The 16,065-nt window shown below is 43.2% G+C and overlaps 1 protein-coding gene across 5 annotated transcripts in view; it reads left to right on the top strand.

Annotated features, from left to right (window-relative positions):
* The window catches only part of LOC120948526 (uncharacterized), a 74,722-nt gene that overhangs the window by 38,203 nt on the left and 20,454 nt on the right, over positions 1–16,065 (top strand). For all 5 annotated transcript variants that reach the window (XM_040364957.2, XM_040364952.2, XM_049606999.1 and 2 more), the window contains exon 9: positions 2,423–2,555. In XM_040364957.2, coding sequence (XP_040220891.2) covers positions 2,423–2,555 — 133 coding nt within the window. The remainder of the gene's footprint in view (positions 1–2,422; positions 2,556–16,065) is intronic.

Genomic DNA, 16,065 nt, shown 5'->3' with positions numbered 1-16,065 from the left:
CCCGTTTCCGGCCACTTATTTGCTATTCCATTTTTAAATTAATATTGCATATTTTCAATTCAATCATCGCCCATTTGCCCGTCTCTAATTTCGGTGTCGGTGCATTTGACGGGCGTTGATTTTAATTTTTATGGTTGCATGCTTTTTAAATCATTTTTTCGTAACATTATCATCATGTAGGTGTTAACTGTAAGCTTGGTCACTCGCTCCTCCTGCGCCCGATGTTTGGTGTGGCGTGCAGCAACATTTTATCACATTTTAAACTCCACGGCTAATTGAATCACACTACGCCCCAGTGTCACTAGCAAGATCACACTAACAAATAAGCTTGTGTGTGCAAATGTCCGTCTGGTTGGCAAGGAAAGAGCAAATGTGGTCTTGTGTCTTGCACTCGATAACGGCTGCGGTCGTCTTGAGGTGATAGAGTTTCCTCGGCAATCCCAAGGTGCACGGTAGTAAGGCGTCCCACGTGAAGTTCACTGTCAAGCGACCCAGGGCAGCAGATGGTTGCGTCCAATCTGGTTGGTGTATGGGGCGTACGATGTGTGCTGCTGTAGCACATACCAAACCCCCCCCCCCCCCCTCCTGCTGATGGTGGGTGGACAATCGGGGCTGCAGATGGAACCTGCAGGGCGGTAGGGTTGAAGAACGGTGGTATTGATATAGCAACGCATTCATCTTCTATCCTATTTCACATATTATAACGTCCGATGTCTCGTTTTACATATAAATTATTTTAGCGTATGTACATAGCCAACCAGCCAACCAGCCAGGGCCGGTCCCGCGCACTCATAGTGATATGCCCGAACGCAATCTATCGGATGAACCCCCGTCTAAAAGCGCAGCAGCAGCAGAAGAAGCGCACGTCCTTCCAGAGCCAAGCCTAGCCCTGCTAGTGTTGGTGGAGAATTTTGATGTTTGGCCAACCGGGCCAACCGGGCACTCTGGGTGCGGCACGGTGCGATGCGGACACATGTGTTTTGGCCAGCTCCTATTCAGCGCGGGCTGGCTGGCAGCAAGGTGTTGGTAGGGTTTCGGTGTGAATTAAATTTGATACGATCCTATCAGAAACCGGAGAGGAGAGCCCTCGATGACGACGTCGTCCTTAAAGAGGGTGTCCCGTGTCCTGTGTGGTGTGCGGTGTGGTGGATGGTACATTGTAGTCATCAGTTTTCTTTCCACTGGTGCGCGGTTGGCGTGCGACCAGTCGTCGACGACGTCATCCCAAGTACTTTTCGGCTTGACTCGGGCTGTAAACTCAAACCCTGGACCATCTCGAGTGTACTATGCGCAGCAGCAGCGTTTGTGTGTGTGTGGTGGTAGCGTCGTGAATACAAAATGCAACTCATACACAAACCGATCGTGTCCTGTTCAATCGAAAGGACAGACAGCAGTTCCTCCTACTAGCCAATAAGCACTCTCCATTCCTTCTCCAAACAATCTGTGCCGTGTGAATGACTTGAGAGTTTGAAATTTTATTTCGTCCATAATCAAAACTCCTGCTGGACTCCCCAGCAGCGCTGCCGGTGCAGATGTCGGCTGGACACGTAACAAGACACGAGATGATGGGTAAAATCTCGATTTGTCATAGTCATAATCGTTACATATTTTATTATGTCTTCATCTGGGGTGGTGAGCTCTCGGTTCGGAACGAACGAATTTGTGCCACGGTGCGTACCGAACGCTTCATAACTTCTTGAGTGTGCGTTAAAGTGTAATGATTTGAAAACGTAAACACACATTTCGGCCTCATTGCCGCCGTCCTCCGGAGCATGCCGTCGGGTTTGCTGGAGTTTACCCGGCCACTCGTTGTAATTTTACATTTGTTTACGGTGCTTGAGCTGACATTTGATGGCAAATAATTTGTGCACGTGTTAACTTAGTGCGTACGTTTCATGGATGTTTAGATGTAGAGGTTTTGTTGCATAGTCAAATTGGGCTTGAAATGATTTGAATAAGAGAGAAAAAACTGTAGACATCTTTACGGCTCGTGTTCATATTTCTCTATGTAGTAATAACGAATACAACCGACTGCAGGCTGTGGAAGTAGTAAATTCACCTCAACACACACACACGCGCGCGGCAAGGCCGGCTTGCCGAAATGCGCAACACTTTACGCAATGCCGCCCGTACTTTGTCGAAATGTTCCGGAAATCCCCTCGATGATAAAGGTTAAAACCTTTTAACCTATTACTGGTCCGCCCGGCTGTGTTTTTCTACCATCCATTTCCTTCCCACGGCTCACGACGTAACGGGTGTATGAATGTGTATGATTTTTCTGTTTTCCATTTGTTGCCGGCCTCCTTGAACGCGAACGGACACGTTGAACACTTCTGACACATGATTAATCTTGCTATCCCCCTCCCCCCTAGACAATATTCTCATACCCACTTTCCGTTTCGGTTCTCCCTTTCACTTTCAGGCATGGAAGCCATTATGTCGGAGTTCTTCAACGACACCACGACCGCCTTCTACATCATCCTGGTGGTTTGGTTCGCCGATCAATACGATGCAGTTTGCTGTCATACAAATGTCACTAAACGTCACTGGTTGAGGTAAGTGAAGGTGAAATGATGATTCCTGGTCGGATAGGGGAGGGGAGTGCGTCAGCTCAGTACGATTTAATGCGATCTGATATGATTCCCTGTGCGGCGGTTGCCCCGTTTCGTAGTTTGGGGGTAAGAAGAATCACCTGCAAATGCTGCGTATTTCATTGGCTTGCTTTAGCATCATCATCATCATCATCGTCATCGCACTCGTTGCTTACGGCGGAAAAGTGTGGAGCAAAGTTTGCCCTTAGGTTCGTTTGCTGTAACATTCCGCAGATCTACTAAGAAAAGCCCAAGGAAACACGCACACTAAAGCAAGGTGTGTGGGCGATATCCGTAGGGATTCGTTGCGATGTACCTTGCCGATCCCTCCCCGGTTTTACGGTCGTTGTCTTGCGGGACCGTTTCACTGGTGCCCCCGTGGCCCGGTTTACCTGGGCATATTTTATTCATATCTGTCATAATGTTTTCATGTTATTTTTATCTCTCAAAACAGTGAAATATGTTCCTGATCTTCCACTGAAGATCTCTCTCCCTTTCTTGCACTCCGTAGTTGCTCGCTCACTTGAATCACCTACAGCTTTGTGTAACTTCCTATCAATCGTGGTGTTGTGAAAGCCACCATCACACGAAACCGCAACGCATTTTGTTTGATTAAAGCAATTCGATTGAATACGTATTTTTCTTCCTAAACAGGCAACTGATTCAATTTTGAAATCAATTTGTTTTAGTGTTCTGTTGCTTGAGAGCTTTTGAGAACTGCGAGTTTTTGTCTTATCGAGTTTTCTTTCATTATTTCTTGTCGCACCAAGTGAAATGTCTCAAATTTTAATCCCTGGACACCGACTACGAATCAAATCGGTTCATTAGTCTTCCTTCTTTCCCGGGCCCGGGCGTATTGTAATCGCAAGGCTTACTTACCTGTGCAATATCGTCGACGTCGCGTTGAGCATTTGTCAATTAAGACGATTTCAACCAGTGCCACTCGGGTGGACTCTCTACTAGGCCACGGAAAATATGCCACTCCATATCTTGCCAATGTTCCGTGCGATAGCTGCTGCTAATTTGCGAAGATTTCTTATAATCAACCCGAGGATGGACATTGGTTTCCTATCCCGGCTGCCAAGGTGAATGATAGTGAAGGTTTTGAAAAATCAAATGAACGGGGAAATGGAAGCGAACAATGGCTGGCATCCAATCTTCCGTCGCACAAGGGCACGAGCTGATTGATTTCAAAGTTTGGTGAACCAATTTGACAGTTTAATCTGATTGTCATATTTCTCAGCGCTTCCGATGGGAGTTGCCCCAAGTGGAATCGCGCCATTTTGAAGCAGGGATTAAAGCGTTAGGCTTTGTTGCTTTGGCGATGATTATTGAAGTGAATGGAGCCGGCAAAGCAGGTTTAATTATGATATTCCCTAACGAATTTGAATGAAGCTGGCAAAGAATTGAAGAAGTTATAGACACAACTTGTAGGTCCGAAGTTCTGCTTATATTTATTGGAAGATTGGATGTCTGCTTCGCTTTCTCATAAGTTTTTCTCTACTTTATTTTACGATACAGTCCTAATAACTAAATGGTGCCTGTAAGCCACCATATTTTGTTATTAAGCCATCAATTTATGACAGCTTTCGTCAATTCAGCAATTTTGCCTCTTTTTATCTTTTTTTTACTTAATTTGTTGGCTTATTTGTTGACTGTGTGTTGTGTGTGTAACATAAAAGTTATTACAAATATGCTCAATATCCTAATGATTTGTCTTGATGTCTACTAGAGGGATTTGATTTTATGTGAAAAGACTCCTTTTACAATTGGTCATGCATTCTGACATCTGGAGATAATTGTTTTCAATGTTTTTTGAGTTGTTTTCAGTGTTTCTTTTTCGCATTGAAAATTAAAAGGAAAATAAATCAATACAGCAAATAACCGCATTGGTGTGTAATGAGGAAACACAACCAGACCACAAAATCCGTGAGTTGTATTTTTTTTATTATGTTTTCCAATTTACTTGCTTTACTATTCGCTTGCTTTACAATATTTGCATGTCCACAAATTCGAGATGGAAGCAGACTTGTTTTGCAATTACCAGCTGCTCTCACTTAACCTGGAGGTAAAGATTAGCCTGGGAAAGACTTTCTTTACGAGCGCTGTTCGAGCAACTCAATGTTTTTATTCAATGACATGAGTTTCCTGTGCGGTTTAACTTGCCATGTGCAAGAGTGCTGGTGCTCGGTAGTGTAGTCCAGACGTCAATACTGTTTGTGGGACGTAAGTTATGGAAAGAAGATAGAAATAAGCACGTGTGTTGTGCAGCAGTTGATCATCATTCATCAAGTGTCATCCAGTCATATGTTCATTGCTTGAGTATTTTTTTTGCTGAAGAGTCTGTTTTGTTTTTCGTAGTAAAAGGATTAAAGCTTATTTGCTATTACTTTTCTTCCAGTGTTTATTTTCATATCTTTCTGAAGCGTTCCATACGTTTAATCCCACAACTATCTTACAATATTGATGTATTAATTGTTAGCTGTAAAGAATTAGAGATATTTTTTTAAGACAATATTATGCGTCATAAAGCAGTCTTATTTTTATAATAAACACACTATTACATCCATTAGAATACAAGGATAAACCTAAAGTGAAAAAGAACAGTATCTAAATAAGAAAGAAACCATTGATCATACGGTTCATATTCTTAGTTGTGTCTGTCATTTTTGCTATGGTGGGAATGGATCTAACCTTTGCGCCACAAACTAGTCGGGCCGGTATGGTCAATCGATCAATCGTCAACTCATACGTCTTTAATAACATGCCCGTCATGGGTTTAAGCCTCGAATATACCGTGTCCTCATACGTAGGGCTGACTCTCCTGATATGTATAATCAGTAAGTCACTGAAAGCCAAGCCCACTCGACACAGGCAGGCCTTGATCGACAACGGTTGTTGTGGCAAAGAAGAAGAATCAAGTTGATCTTAGGGAGAGATTGTATTTTTCATGTTTTCTGGGATTGAAATCAATCGCATTTTTCATCTTTTAAACATTAACGTTTTGTGTACTGTTTCCCGTGTTACGCGCTTATCTCAATAGGCAGATACGGAGGCCAATAGATATCTAAATTTGGAGCTGCCAAATGTAAAATAATTTGAATTTCTAAGATCATGTAAATCGAGTAAAACCACTAATAAGATAATTTGCCTATTTTCTACACAAATTGTTCAATAATGTTTATTTAATGTTTAATGCTACCAAATCTGATCAATATTATCCCATAGTCAATATATTTGAACTGAACATCTCGATATTCGACTTACTTAAATATCGATTGACGCAGATGATTTCAGAACAAATGAACCGCGTATCTCGAGAGCCGACTGTATGGAGTTTTGCATTTAGCGCTTGAAATATTTTTTTCATGATAAAAAAAACTATAAAAATCGTGGTTCCAAAAAACAAAATTAGCATTGCTTCTCGCTCTGTTTGACCCGACAGACTAGACTGAGCCTCAAGACTCAAACTAGACGGAGCAAGAAAGCATGCTCATTTTGACGCTTGAGATCACACGCCAAGTATATTCCAAGAATATCGTGATTATTACCGACACAAAATGTCATGATCAAGTGAGTGATCAAGAGTTGGGTGCTAAACAAATCGTTATCAAGTATTTGATTGGTCCACCAACTGTTTGAGTCTTACCTCTGATCATCTCAGTTGTGTACGTGAGCTGATTTGAGCTTCGTTTCAGACATGAGTGTTGATGACTGAACCAGTGGCATTTGGCAGCCAGAAAACACAGTCAGAAAATGTTTATGCTTGCGCCGGCATTAAGCTCAGCTTGTCAGTCAGAATATCCGGTTTGACTCAAGCACTCGTACGTCGCGTATGACATGTCATGATGCACTTTCATAGAGTATCAAGCTTCGTTGCTTGATCAAGCTACCACGGATATGTTCATTGTTTTCGTTGGTAAATATCTCGTGATGCTCAGTGGAACTCAAACTTATTTTACAGTGAAACTCCCTAGTGACTCAAACCATTCTGGTATGTTCAAAAGTATATCACCGTTAGCTTTGCAAGTAAGGTTTGTAAACTATCCTGCAGCATTGTTGTTGGCCGGGTCATGTAAGAACATAGTTCTCATTAGTGAAAAGGCTTAAATCAGAAAGAATAAGAGATGGAGAGTTTATAAATTATATATATTGATTGGCAATTGATGCATTTGAACATTAAAACTGTACACTTATTTATTCCGCTATCAAAATTGTCCTTTCTGTAAACATTTCACAACAATCGAGACAAAATAAAATAGGACAAATTGTAATTTTCAGCTTTCTATAGGGCCCGTCGTGTCTTCAAGCCTGACATGGACTGTCTTCCCGGTAGCATCGACTGACTATCCGGCTACGTGGTACTTAATAATAAATCTCAAAGTCCTATGTAGGCCGGCATGACCGCTTCGTCAAATAGAAATAGAACAAGAAGTAGATGGTCCTATACGAATAACTAACAGTACCACACTTCAAAAAATCATTCAAAATTCGTCCCCAAATCTTCGATCCACCCTTGTTACCTGTATTTGCTTTGCAATCATCTCCCGGTGCTTGATCTTGAAAACGATACAAATCGAATATACAGATTCCGGCCACACTGCACGGCAGAAAGGACACACGCATTTTCCTCCCACGCAGCCGATCATCGGTAATCTGCGAATCACTTACACTGCAAAACCACTTTGCAAAATCGAACGATTTCACTGTTTCAATATTTGCCCTCTTTGGCCGAACGACGAACGCGCTCCGCGCCCTCGGCCACGCTTTCGTTTCGTCGTCAGAATTTTTATTATTTGAACAAATATTGAACCTATCCGTGCCACTTAGAGTGTGCTCCAGCGCGGTTGCGTTCCAGCATCCCAATGTACCGTCGAATATTGGTAGCTTATTACCTTCCTTGCTCGATTGTTTATCTAAAACAGATCCGGCACTGCTTACGTGCTATCCTGCGGTGGGTTCGCCAGGAAGGTTTATTGCCGTAGCCCGAGATTTGTCATCGCATTTTGTATCTTCGAACCAAGAGCCCGAAGTAATCGTTACTTTCCTGCTTTTTGTTTCGACAATGCATAGAAGAAGGCACGGTTTTGAGGACTCTTACCTATTTCCTCAAACGGAGAAATGCTGTAAAAAGCGTTCCACTGCTACGACCAAAATCCAACCCCCAAACTGTGTTTGTCTCAAATTATTCATCCGCAACGAAAATCGGGATCTTTCTTCCGTTGTAATATTGCGAATTGAGTCGGGTTACATTGCTGACGATGGGACGGGGAACTTGGCTGATTGGAAATTGGAATGCGACGGTGAGATAGTCAAACGAGTGCCAAATCGTCGACGATTAAATCATGACGGTTGATTAAAACCCGATAAAAACATCTTTAAAAATGCTCTCGAATCGACGTGTACTGCTCGAGCGGTCGTTCCATGCTGCGTTCCACCACGAAACTGATTTTCGTATTATTGCGAAAACTGGTAACCCCTTACCCCTCCGCCTCCTGTATCATCCCTTTTCGATGGGATCAATCAATCTTCCTCTGTTTCTTTAAGCTGCCAAATCGCGAAGCAAAACAACAAACAGCATTCGATCATCAAATGAAACTGAGCCGGGGCTTGCGGGGCTTGGTGTTTGTTGTTCGAGGACCTTCTACTTCTACTCTTCAGCGGCGCACCCGAAGTGAGTGAAGTGTTTGTGCACGGATGATGGGAAGGAAGTATGCTTGTGACAAGTGCGTCGACCAAAGTTTGCTCCAAGCAAAACGAAACTCCCGACACGGTGTTGCTTAAGGAGCCGGTTTCCCAATCTTCCTTCCTTCCAGCGGCTTTCGTTGCCTTCTCATCCCGACGGAAGGAGCCGTTGAAGGGTGAGGTGGGGTCTGTTTTTCCGAATGACCGCCGACGGAAAACGGGTTGTTATCGACGCACATAATTATATGGCATGGAAAAACAATCGAAAAACCCATTTAGGTGGTGTTATTTTTTGTTGTTCCGGTCCCTAAATGGTGCTGCTGTTCCCAGCTCGGTAGTGCTTGATGAAACTCGATAGTCTTTCAGTATGTGTGCGTGTGTGTTTTTATTTCCTTTTTTCTTTTCGTACTCATTTCCGAGCTTTACTGCTATTGCCATAATCGCTAATCACTCTTAATGGAACGATTTTTGATTACAAGACGACGATTTTTTTTTGTGCGAGAGGGTGTTTGAGTGCGTGTGGTTCTTTTTTTCTCCCTCTCTTCTCGATCACAGCCATACATTTTAAAACCTTTAAAGATTCGCACTGAACATGATATGTTTGTTAAGGTGTCATAGGCCACACAAACAACAGCAGCAAGTGACGAGCGTTGGAGCAAAGGGAGTCGCGAGAAAAAGTTTCAATTTTCCGCCCCAGGCTTATGTGTGCCACTGCCAAAATACTGAAACCCCCCGTGCGCGCGCGCCTAATGACTGCTGTCTTGCAACAAGCCCTCTCTCCCCTCCCCTGGTAAACACATTCCTCCTGGCTTCCAGGCCCTGCCCGCTGCGGTGGTAATCCCCATTAATTCCCTGTTCGATGTGCCAGCGCCAAGGCGTCGCCATCGTCGCCTATAACAACTGATGGGTAAAGGTGACTCGGCTGTACGCTTCGGATGTGGGGAACACAGGACGGAACTGCTGTGCGCTTAAGTGGTAACGCCTTCACCATCACAAACCACCGCTCCCCCCGTCACTGGATTTTGTGTTTTTCAGGCGGCAGACAGAAAGCGGGAGAAGGAACGGTGCGGGGCACTGGGCCAAGGTATCGAATTTTGCAACAGTTTAATTCGAGAAATCTATTAGACAATGTGTGTATTTTTGTGTATATAGGTGTATGCGTGTGTGTGCGTGTGAGTGTGCATGTTTTTGCCTACGCCGTCGTGCAGCGGCGGCCTGCTTCCGAATGCGCTGCCTGCTGCTCCCTTTTGCTTGTTTAACGATAATAAATTATCTATTGCCTACCACACCTACAATGCTTATGTTTTTGTTTTCGCTTACCGTAAGGCGATGGATGGATGTCTTGGATGTGGTGGGATGCAAAGGACGCCGAAACACGACGCCAGGCCCTGGCCTTGGTGCTACCCGGCATCCCTATCGAACCACAAAAGCCGCCCATCGCCGTCGGTGCCCCCGGCGAAGGGGACGGTATTTGCCGAAGCTCTCATAAAAATAACAATCGTAAAAACGCCAAAACGCCTTTCCATGTTCCCCTTTGCGTTTGTAGATGGTGGCGGTAAAGAGCACCATAGGCAAGAAGTGGGTAGAGCAGAAGAGCGCCAAGATACCCTCTTCTACCATCGTTGGAGGCCTTTTTTTCCTTTTTCGTTGCTACCGTGTTGTAAATTGTTCCCATCAAGCATACCATGGAGGGGCATACTTTCGAAATGCGCGAGACAAGCGAAGGAAAGGAGGAAAAGACCAACGGTGGGTGGCCTTCCTTGGGGGAAATGGTAACATCACCGAACGCGGGCATTCCTTCATTTTCCACGGCAAAATTTGCCCGCCTTGCCATTCCGTGCCTTTCTCGTTTCGCGCTTCCCTTCCCCACAGAAAATGGCTGTGTGTGTGTGTGTGAATGCGTGAGCGCGCGCGCGCGGAATGGCATTACAATAAATTATGATTCACTAATGCTCACTCATAATAGCGATGAATGTTTTTCCGATCGGAAGTGAGGCGGCCCTGCCCGCCCTTTTCAAAAGCCCACTGACACACACACAGACACACACAGATATATATATACACGGCATCTACATACACATTAGGCAGCATTCCTCTGGAGACGCCTTGCCTTGTTTCACCTGCCTTGCATGCTGTTGGGCTTTTACTACGAGCCACTTAATTTCCCTTAACCGGTGGGGACAGGAAAAACAAACAGACGATCGCATCTTTTTCACCCCTGCATGGAAGGAAGTACGAACGAGTTTACGATAAGTTTAGTGCCTAAACTCTATCTCGGTTGGTTTTTTTTGCTCTCTTGTACGGTGCTCAAGTTTGTGCTACATGTGGTTGAGATTGTGGAGAATTTTTAAACGCTTCGTAGAACATTTTGCTCAGCATTTTAGGCGTTTGCAAAAGTTCATGTGTTTTTGCAATTTAAAGCTAAAAATATTTTGTTTGTAATTTTTAACATCGAAACTCTATCGTAGACAACATTCAACATTTGTGAAATCTAACTGTAGCTGTTTTTTATCTTTAATATCCAGTGAAATCACTGGGATTTTTTTAAATAATAATGTTTTGCGTTCAGTTCTGCGTAAATTGTACAATGCAATACAGCAATCTGTAGAATTTTTTAAACACAATATACTTAATACGACCAGCGCCTTTAAAATAACAAAATAATAGATGTTCCTTGTATTAGACGAACTGGTAAATCTAAAACAAGCAACTCTTAACACATCCTGTTGGATTAATCTGGAGCGTAATAAATATTTGTTTTGACAGCTAAGCAGAGCTTCAATTGCCATGCCATTGTAAATAAGATTTTCTCAAAAAATACTAGTGAAAATAATGAGAAGATGCACTGGAAGACAAGACACAATACGCTCGGGACGTACAGCGGCTACGGCGTACTTATTTTAACTCCTATTTAAGATCAATCAGACTTCAACGCGTGTGTATTTCTTCAATTTTTTACAGTATTAAACGAAGATAAAAAAGCCAATTAAGTTATTAAAGTTGACGTTTGCAAACTTTATTTATTTATTGCAAACCGCACCGGGCGGGTGTGTCCGTTTGATGGCAATTCTTTGATGGACGTATCGTGTATACGTTTGATACCTAACAGCCCAATGTTCTAATCGCACGAAGTACCAATGGTTTGCCGCTAGAATGCATGGAGCTTTCTTGCAGGTCGAGGCGAGTCGCATCCCTGATGTTTATCCAATCACAATGGTTTGTGGCGGCGGCGGGAGCGGCATCTGCTACAGGTGTGTCCCGGGACACTGTGTTGCGTTCAATTTGCCGCTCGGTCGAATGATACACCTCAACTTCCCGACGGTAGTTCGCTTCGGTGTTTTGTGCAATAAACCCTCGCCCCTGCCTATGCTCATTCACACGCGCTGGTGCAACATTCACATTCGCTTTTGAGCTGGGAAGCATAAACAAACAGAGCGTGATGGTGGTGGCATATCTGTTGCATTTAAACTGAGCGCGAACCGCCGGCAAAAGCCCCGACAGAGCTAGGATGAAGGGCAGGGCTGCGGGTAGATTTGAAAGAGCACTATAAGGAGCTAGAATTTATGATATCCATCGACCATTAGGGACAGTTGTGTTGCACAAACCTGCTGGAGACTATTTTTGTAGTTATTGTAGCACTTCACTTCATACGGTCAAAGTGTTGGGCGTGGACCAACCCGTCGTGCGTCAATCCTTCTTCCCACTTTGGCTTGGGTCGGGTTGGGTTCTACTTCCAAAACTATCACCACGTTTGAAAACCATCGTTCTTTGCATGAACAGCGAACATAGTTTGTCCATTGGCTAAGGTTAATTTAACAATACAAACTATTCACGTTCCATTGTTTAAGTTCTTGCCAAATACGGCTGTAACGACGATTGGTGAAACGTACCCATTCATACCGAAGGGTTTAGGTGTTGATACACATTCAGCCACGAAATCGGGAAGTCTATTAACGCACAAATTCTTCCGGTTGCTATAGTATGTTATGCCTCCTTCGTTCGAGGTTCGACATTTCCCTCGCCGGTTTCGCTTCGGAGATGTGTAATGAAGATATAAATTTATGGCGAATAATTATTGAGCTGTGGAACGTTGCTAGTTTTACCGTTTGTGTGTGTGTGCGTGTGTCGTGCATCATCCCGTGAAAGCCGCTTATGTCGACCGTCGGCGTTGATGGGGAGACCGCTTCGCTTAATGTTACACCGTGCACCGTTTCGCTTCAAGCTGGGTGGAAACTTACGGCATTAACATACTTCTACCATTAGAGGAAAAAGGCATCGTAATGGCTCGTCGGGCATCAGCCATTGTTTCAATATTTGGACAATGTGTGCCGCTCGCGCACGGGTTTAATTTATCGTGTCTGTTGTTTTTCTACCGGGCTTGTTCAAAGATGGTGCCGTGTACCATACTCACCCTGTACGCCATACCACAGCGTGCAAGAATAACAAGAGGGTGCAAAAAATGCAGCAAGTAAAAAAGTGCCGTACTATAAGAATTAACTACGACGTACAATTCAATTAAAATTTAAATGTGCCTGCGATAAAACGAAGGTAAATAATATGCAATCTATATCGATTGTGCTGGTTCCACGGTGAACAGCAGACTTTCCGCCAGGTTCCAGTGTTCTTAATTGCGGTGGGTCGGTAGTTTGGCACACCTCCGTACCTTTCGCTGCAAGGCAGTACCAGTGGCCTGTACTGGAACGGCGGCACACGGTACCTATTGAAACGGTTGATAATGCGGAAATAAACGATGTTGTTCGGCACTAGAGAAAAGCCCTCCGGTCACCAGACGGCAAAACAACAGTGGCTGCGATTGGTTGGGAAAGCGAGTGTGCTTTTTTAACTTCCGTCGTCCCACGGGCAAATCGGGGAAGGAAATTGCTCCAGCGGAGTCACTTGCGTGACGCGTGTAGTCGCAGTGTTGAACATGCTATTGTGGGTGGAACTTTGCGGTGCGCTCTACTACTGTCACTAGTTGTGGGCTGACTGCAGCACCGGATTACGACCTCATTTCAGAGCAAACAGTACCAACCTGGCACCACCATAAAGGCTGCAGGCCCCGAACTGAGTTTGAGCAGTGCAGACCAGTCCTGTGTATGGTTGGTTCGTGCAGGCATACCAGCAGCCTGCCAATACTACTGCTCAACGTACTGCCCGATGTTCAGAAATTAAATTAAAATAGAAAATTAAGAGTCCCTTACTGTGGGATAGCAGCAGCAGCAGCAGCGAGCATGTATGTAAGTTCAATTGTTCGAATCATTGTGGCACATTTCACAACCTGTTCTCGTCCGTGTCGAACTCGGAGTATTGGATATAGATTTTGCAGTACTAAAGATTGGTGTTTCCACCTTCCTCTCCCTTTTGCCGTTTGGAATCCATGCTCTCACTACGTCCTGAATGAAAAGAGACGTACGGATTGCTAGCATCAGCACCCGGTCTACTTGATGCTACCCGGCCTGCGATGCGCAGGAGAAAAAGCATCGAGGACGAGGTCTGTTTCTATTTGGATTATAATTTAGTGCGGTTGAAATGGCAAATGAGTTCGACCGTCACGCGTCAAACGTTTACCACATGCATGGACGGTTACCACAAACCCCGCGTTTTTGGACAATGGAGATGTAGTTCCTTTCGAGATGTCTGGAAATGTGGACTTTTATGTCTCCGGTTAGGTTCAGTTTCAGAGATAAGTCGAGCTGCTGGGTCTTTGTGCTTGTCAGCAATTTCAAGGTGCGCTTCTCTCAATACATAAATGCCTTAATGAATTTGTAGCATTGTCGTTGTTATCGTCGCTGCTGTGGGAGGGACGGTACATTACATCACGGCTCATGATTGTAATCCAACGGCTAGAGTGCAAGTGAACACATGCAGTATCGTCTTTCACCTCTTCGTCATCTGTTCGTCAGTATATAATGCTACCTTTTGACCACGTCCTGGCCGCAATCCAACGATTGGTGTACATCGATAAAGGAAGTGCATGATACGTGCTGCTGACTGTATGTGATGATTGGATTAAGAGATTACATTCATATTAATTGGTTTTAGCGAGACTACAACTTCCACTTATAGTGCACTATACCCGCAAGCATTATTTTCGCAGATACAGGCAAGGCTCTGGATATCGTCACGTTTCGGGACATTTAACTTACATAACCGACAATACTGAAAATTGATATTGTGTGTACTTCTGTACACAAAGAGACGATGTCGTTTTTATTTTGTTTTGAAAAATGTATGCTTCGCATATGCACAAGGGTGTGCATATGTCCTTCATAAAACAACAATTAAGATTGTTTCATAATAAACATGTATGTTGTTGTTGAAAATGTTATTTTCGGAATCAATGCATTTAAAGCCCTTTTCAGCCCAATCTATGGAATTAATTTGATATACATGTCTGCTCCTACAACGACGAACCGGATCGATACCCATATTAATCGTCCTCCACTAGTCTGACACTTAATGGATATAGAAAGCCTGTAACAGGCGGCATATGACTACGTACAACTTTGATCATAATAATAACAGTATGCAGTTCTAGAGATTAAAAATAAATCTAAGCTGTAGTTGACAATTTTACCATTAAAGAAATAGTAGACACTCTCATCCTTCTTTCTTGGTATTAGAACCCTGAAACTGTTTTGTGCTGGCTTACGAGTTCCAGTTTTACTTTGCATCTGGGTAGTCCGTCCTTGCTAAGGGCGAACGGTACTGATGTGAAAAGATCAACTTCTTTCCATATGACTATATTTTCAAATATTTTTTAGTGGTACAGTTTTATTATAAATAAAATATTCTACTCTTACAGAGTGTTTTTACTTAATTTTGGAAGTGTAGCAACGTTTAACGTAAGCGCAGCATTTGATATAACAAGTGCATCAGCTGTTTTCAAAACGACACCACGCTTGTTGATTCTATTTTCGATTCAGTTAGTCCGAGGTTTCGGAGTGGATCTACAACTAATTTGCAATACTTACGTATACTACCAACCGATAAATATTTGTTCCAACGAAGCTAAACATAAGCTTGAAATACAAATATTTAATAAAGCGTTATAGGGAATAAAGGGACTACATAACGCAACAAGCTAGATCCATTTTTCAGATTACCTGTGTATTGGAGACACCAAGTGGGTCACTTTTCGAAAGTAAAATTGTAACCATCACGAAATGAACTATATTTTGATTCTGCAATTGTTATACTCTTCTGTATTAATTAAGTATTTGATCAATAGAAACTTCTTGTTACAAAATTGATACATACTATGAACAATAAAAATCGGCATATATCAATTACTTGATGCAACAACAAAAAACAAAGACAACATCCAAACGGTTCCTAAACAAACAGTAACTATGAATGCAAATTCAGGTTAACGTTATCCCACGAACTTTACTCTTTATGTTCTTCTCGAGAACACAACACTTTTATGTCCAAGTCAATATTTAACCACCCACCTTTCGAGAGGTTTTTCCATGGCCACACGGTTGATCCTTGCCGGCACCAAAACGGTATTTTATAATTTACTGGCATTTATCTAGCTTCATTTGCGTTATGAATATATTTCCGGCCGTAGTAGCGTATGGCACGAGACGATAAAAGAATTGCCATTTATGGTTATGTTTTTATTGTTGCGATCCGGGTGCGAACTCAATTATACTATGTTTTTCATTTTTTCTTGTTAATTTTGCTCTCGCCTTCTCTCTATATCAAATGTAAGGGTTCGCTGTGCCGTGTTGCTGCTGGAGCCATGTATTCTATGAATGCGTAGGAAATGGGTCACGCCGAATAA

Source organism: Anopheles coluzzii, chromosome 2 (assembly GCF_943734685.1).
Source record: "Anopheles coluzzii chromosome 2, AcolN3, whole genome shotgun sequence".
Taxonomy (NCBI): Eukaryota; Metazoa; Arthropoda; class Insecta; order Diptera; family Culicidae; genus Anopheles; species Anopheles coluzzii.
This window is presented reverse-complemented; position numbering and strand designations above follow the sequence as displayed.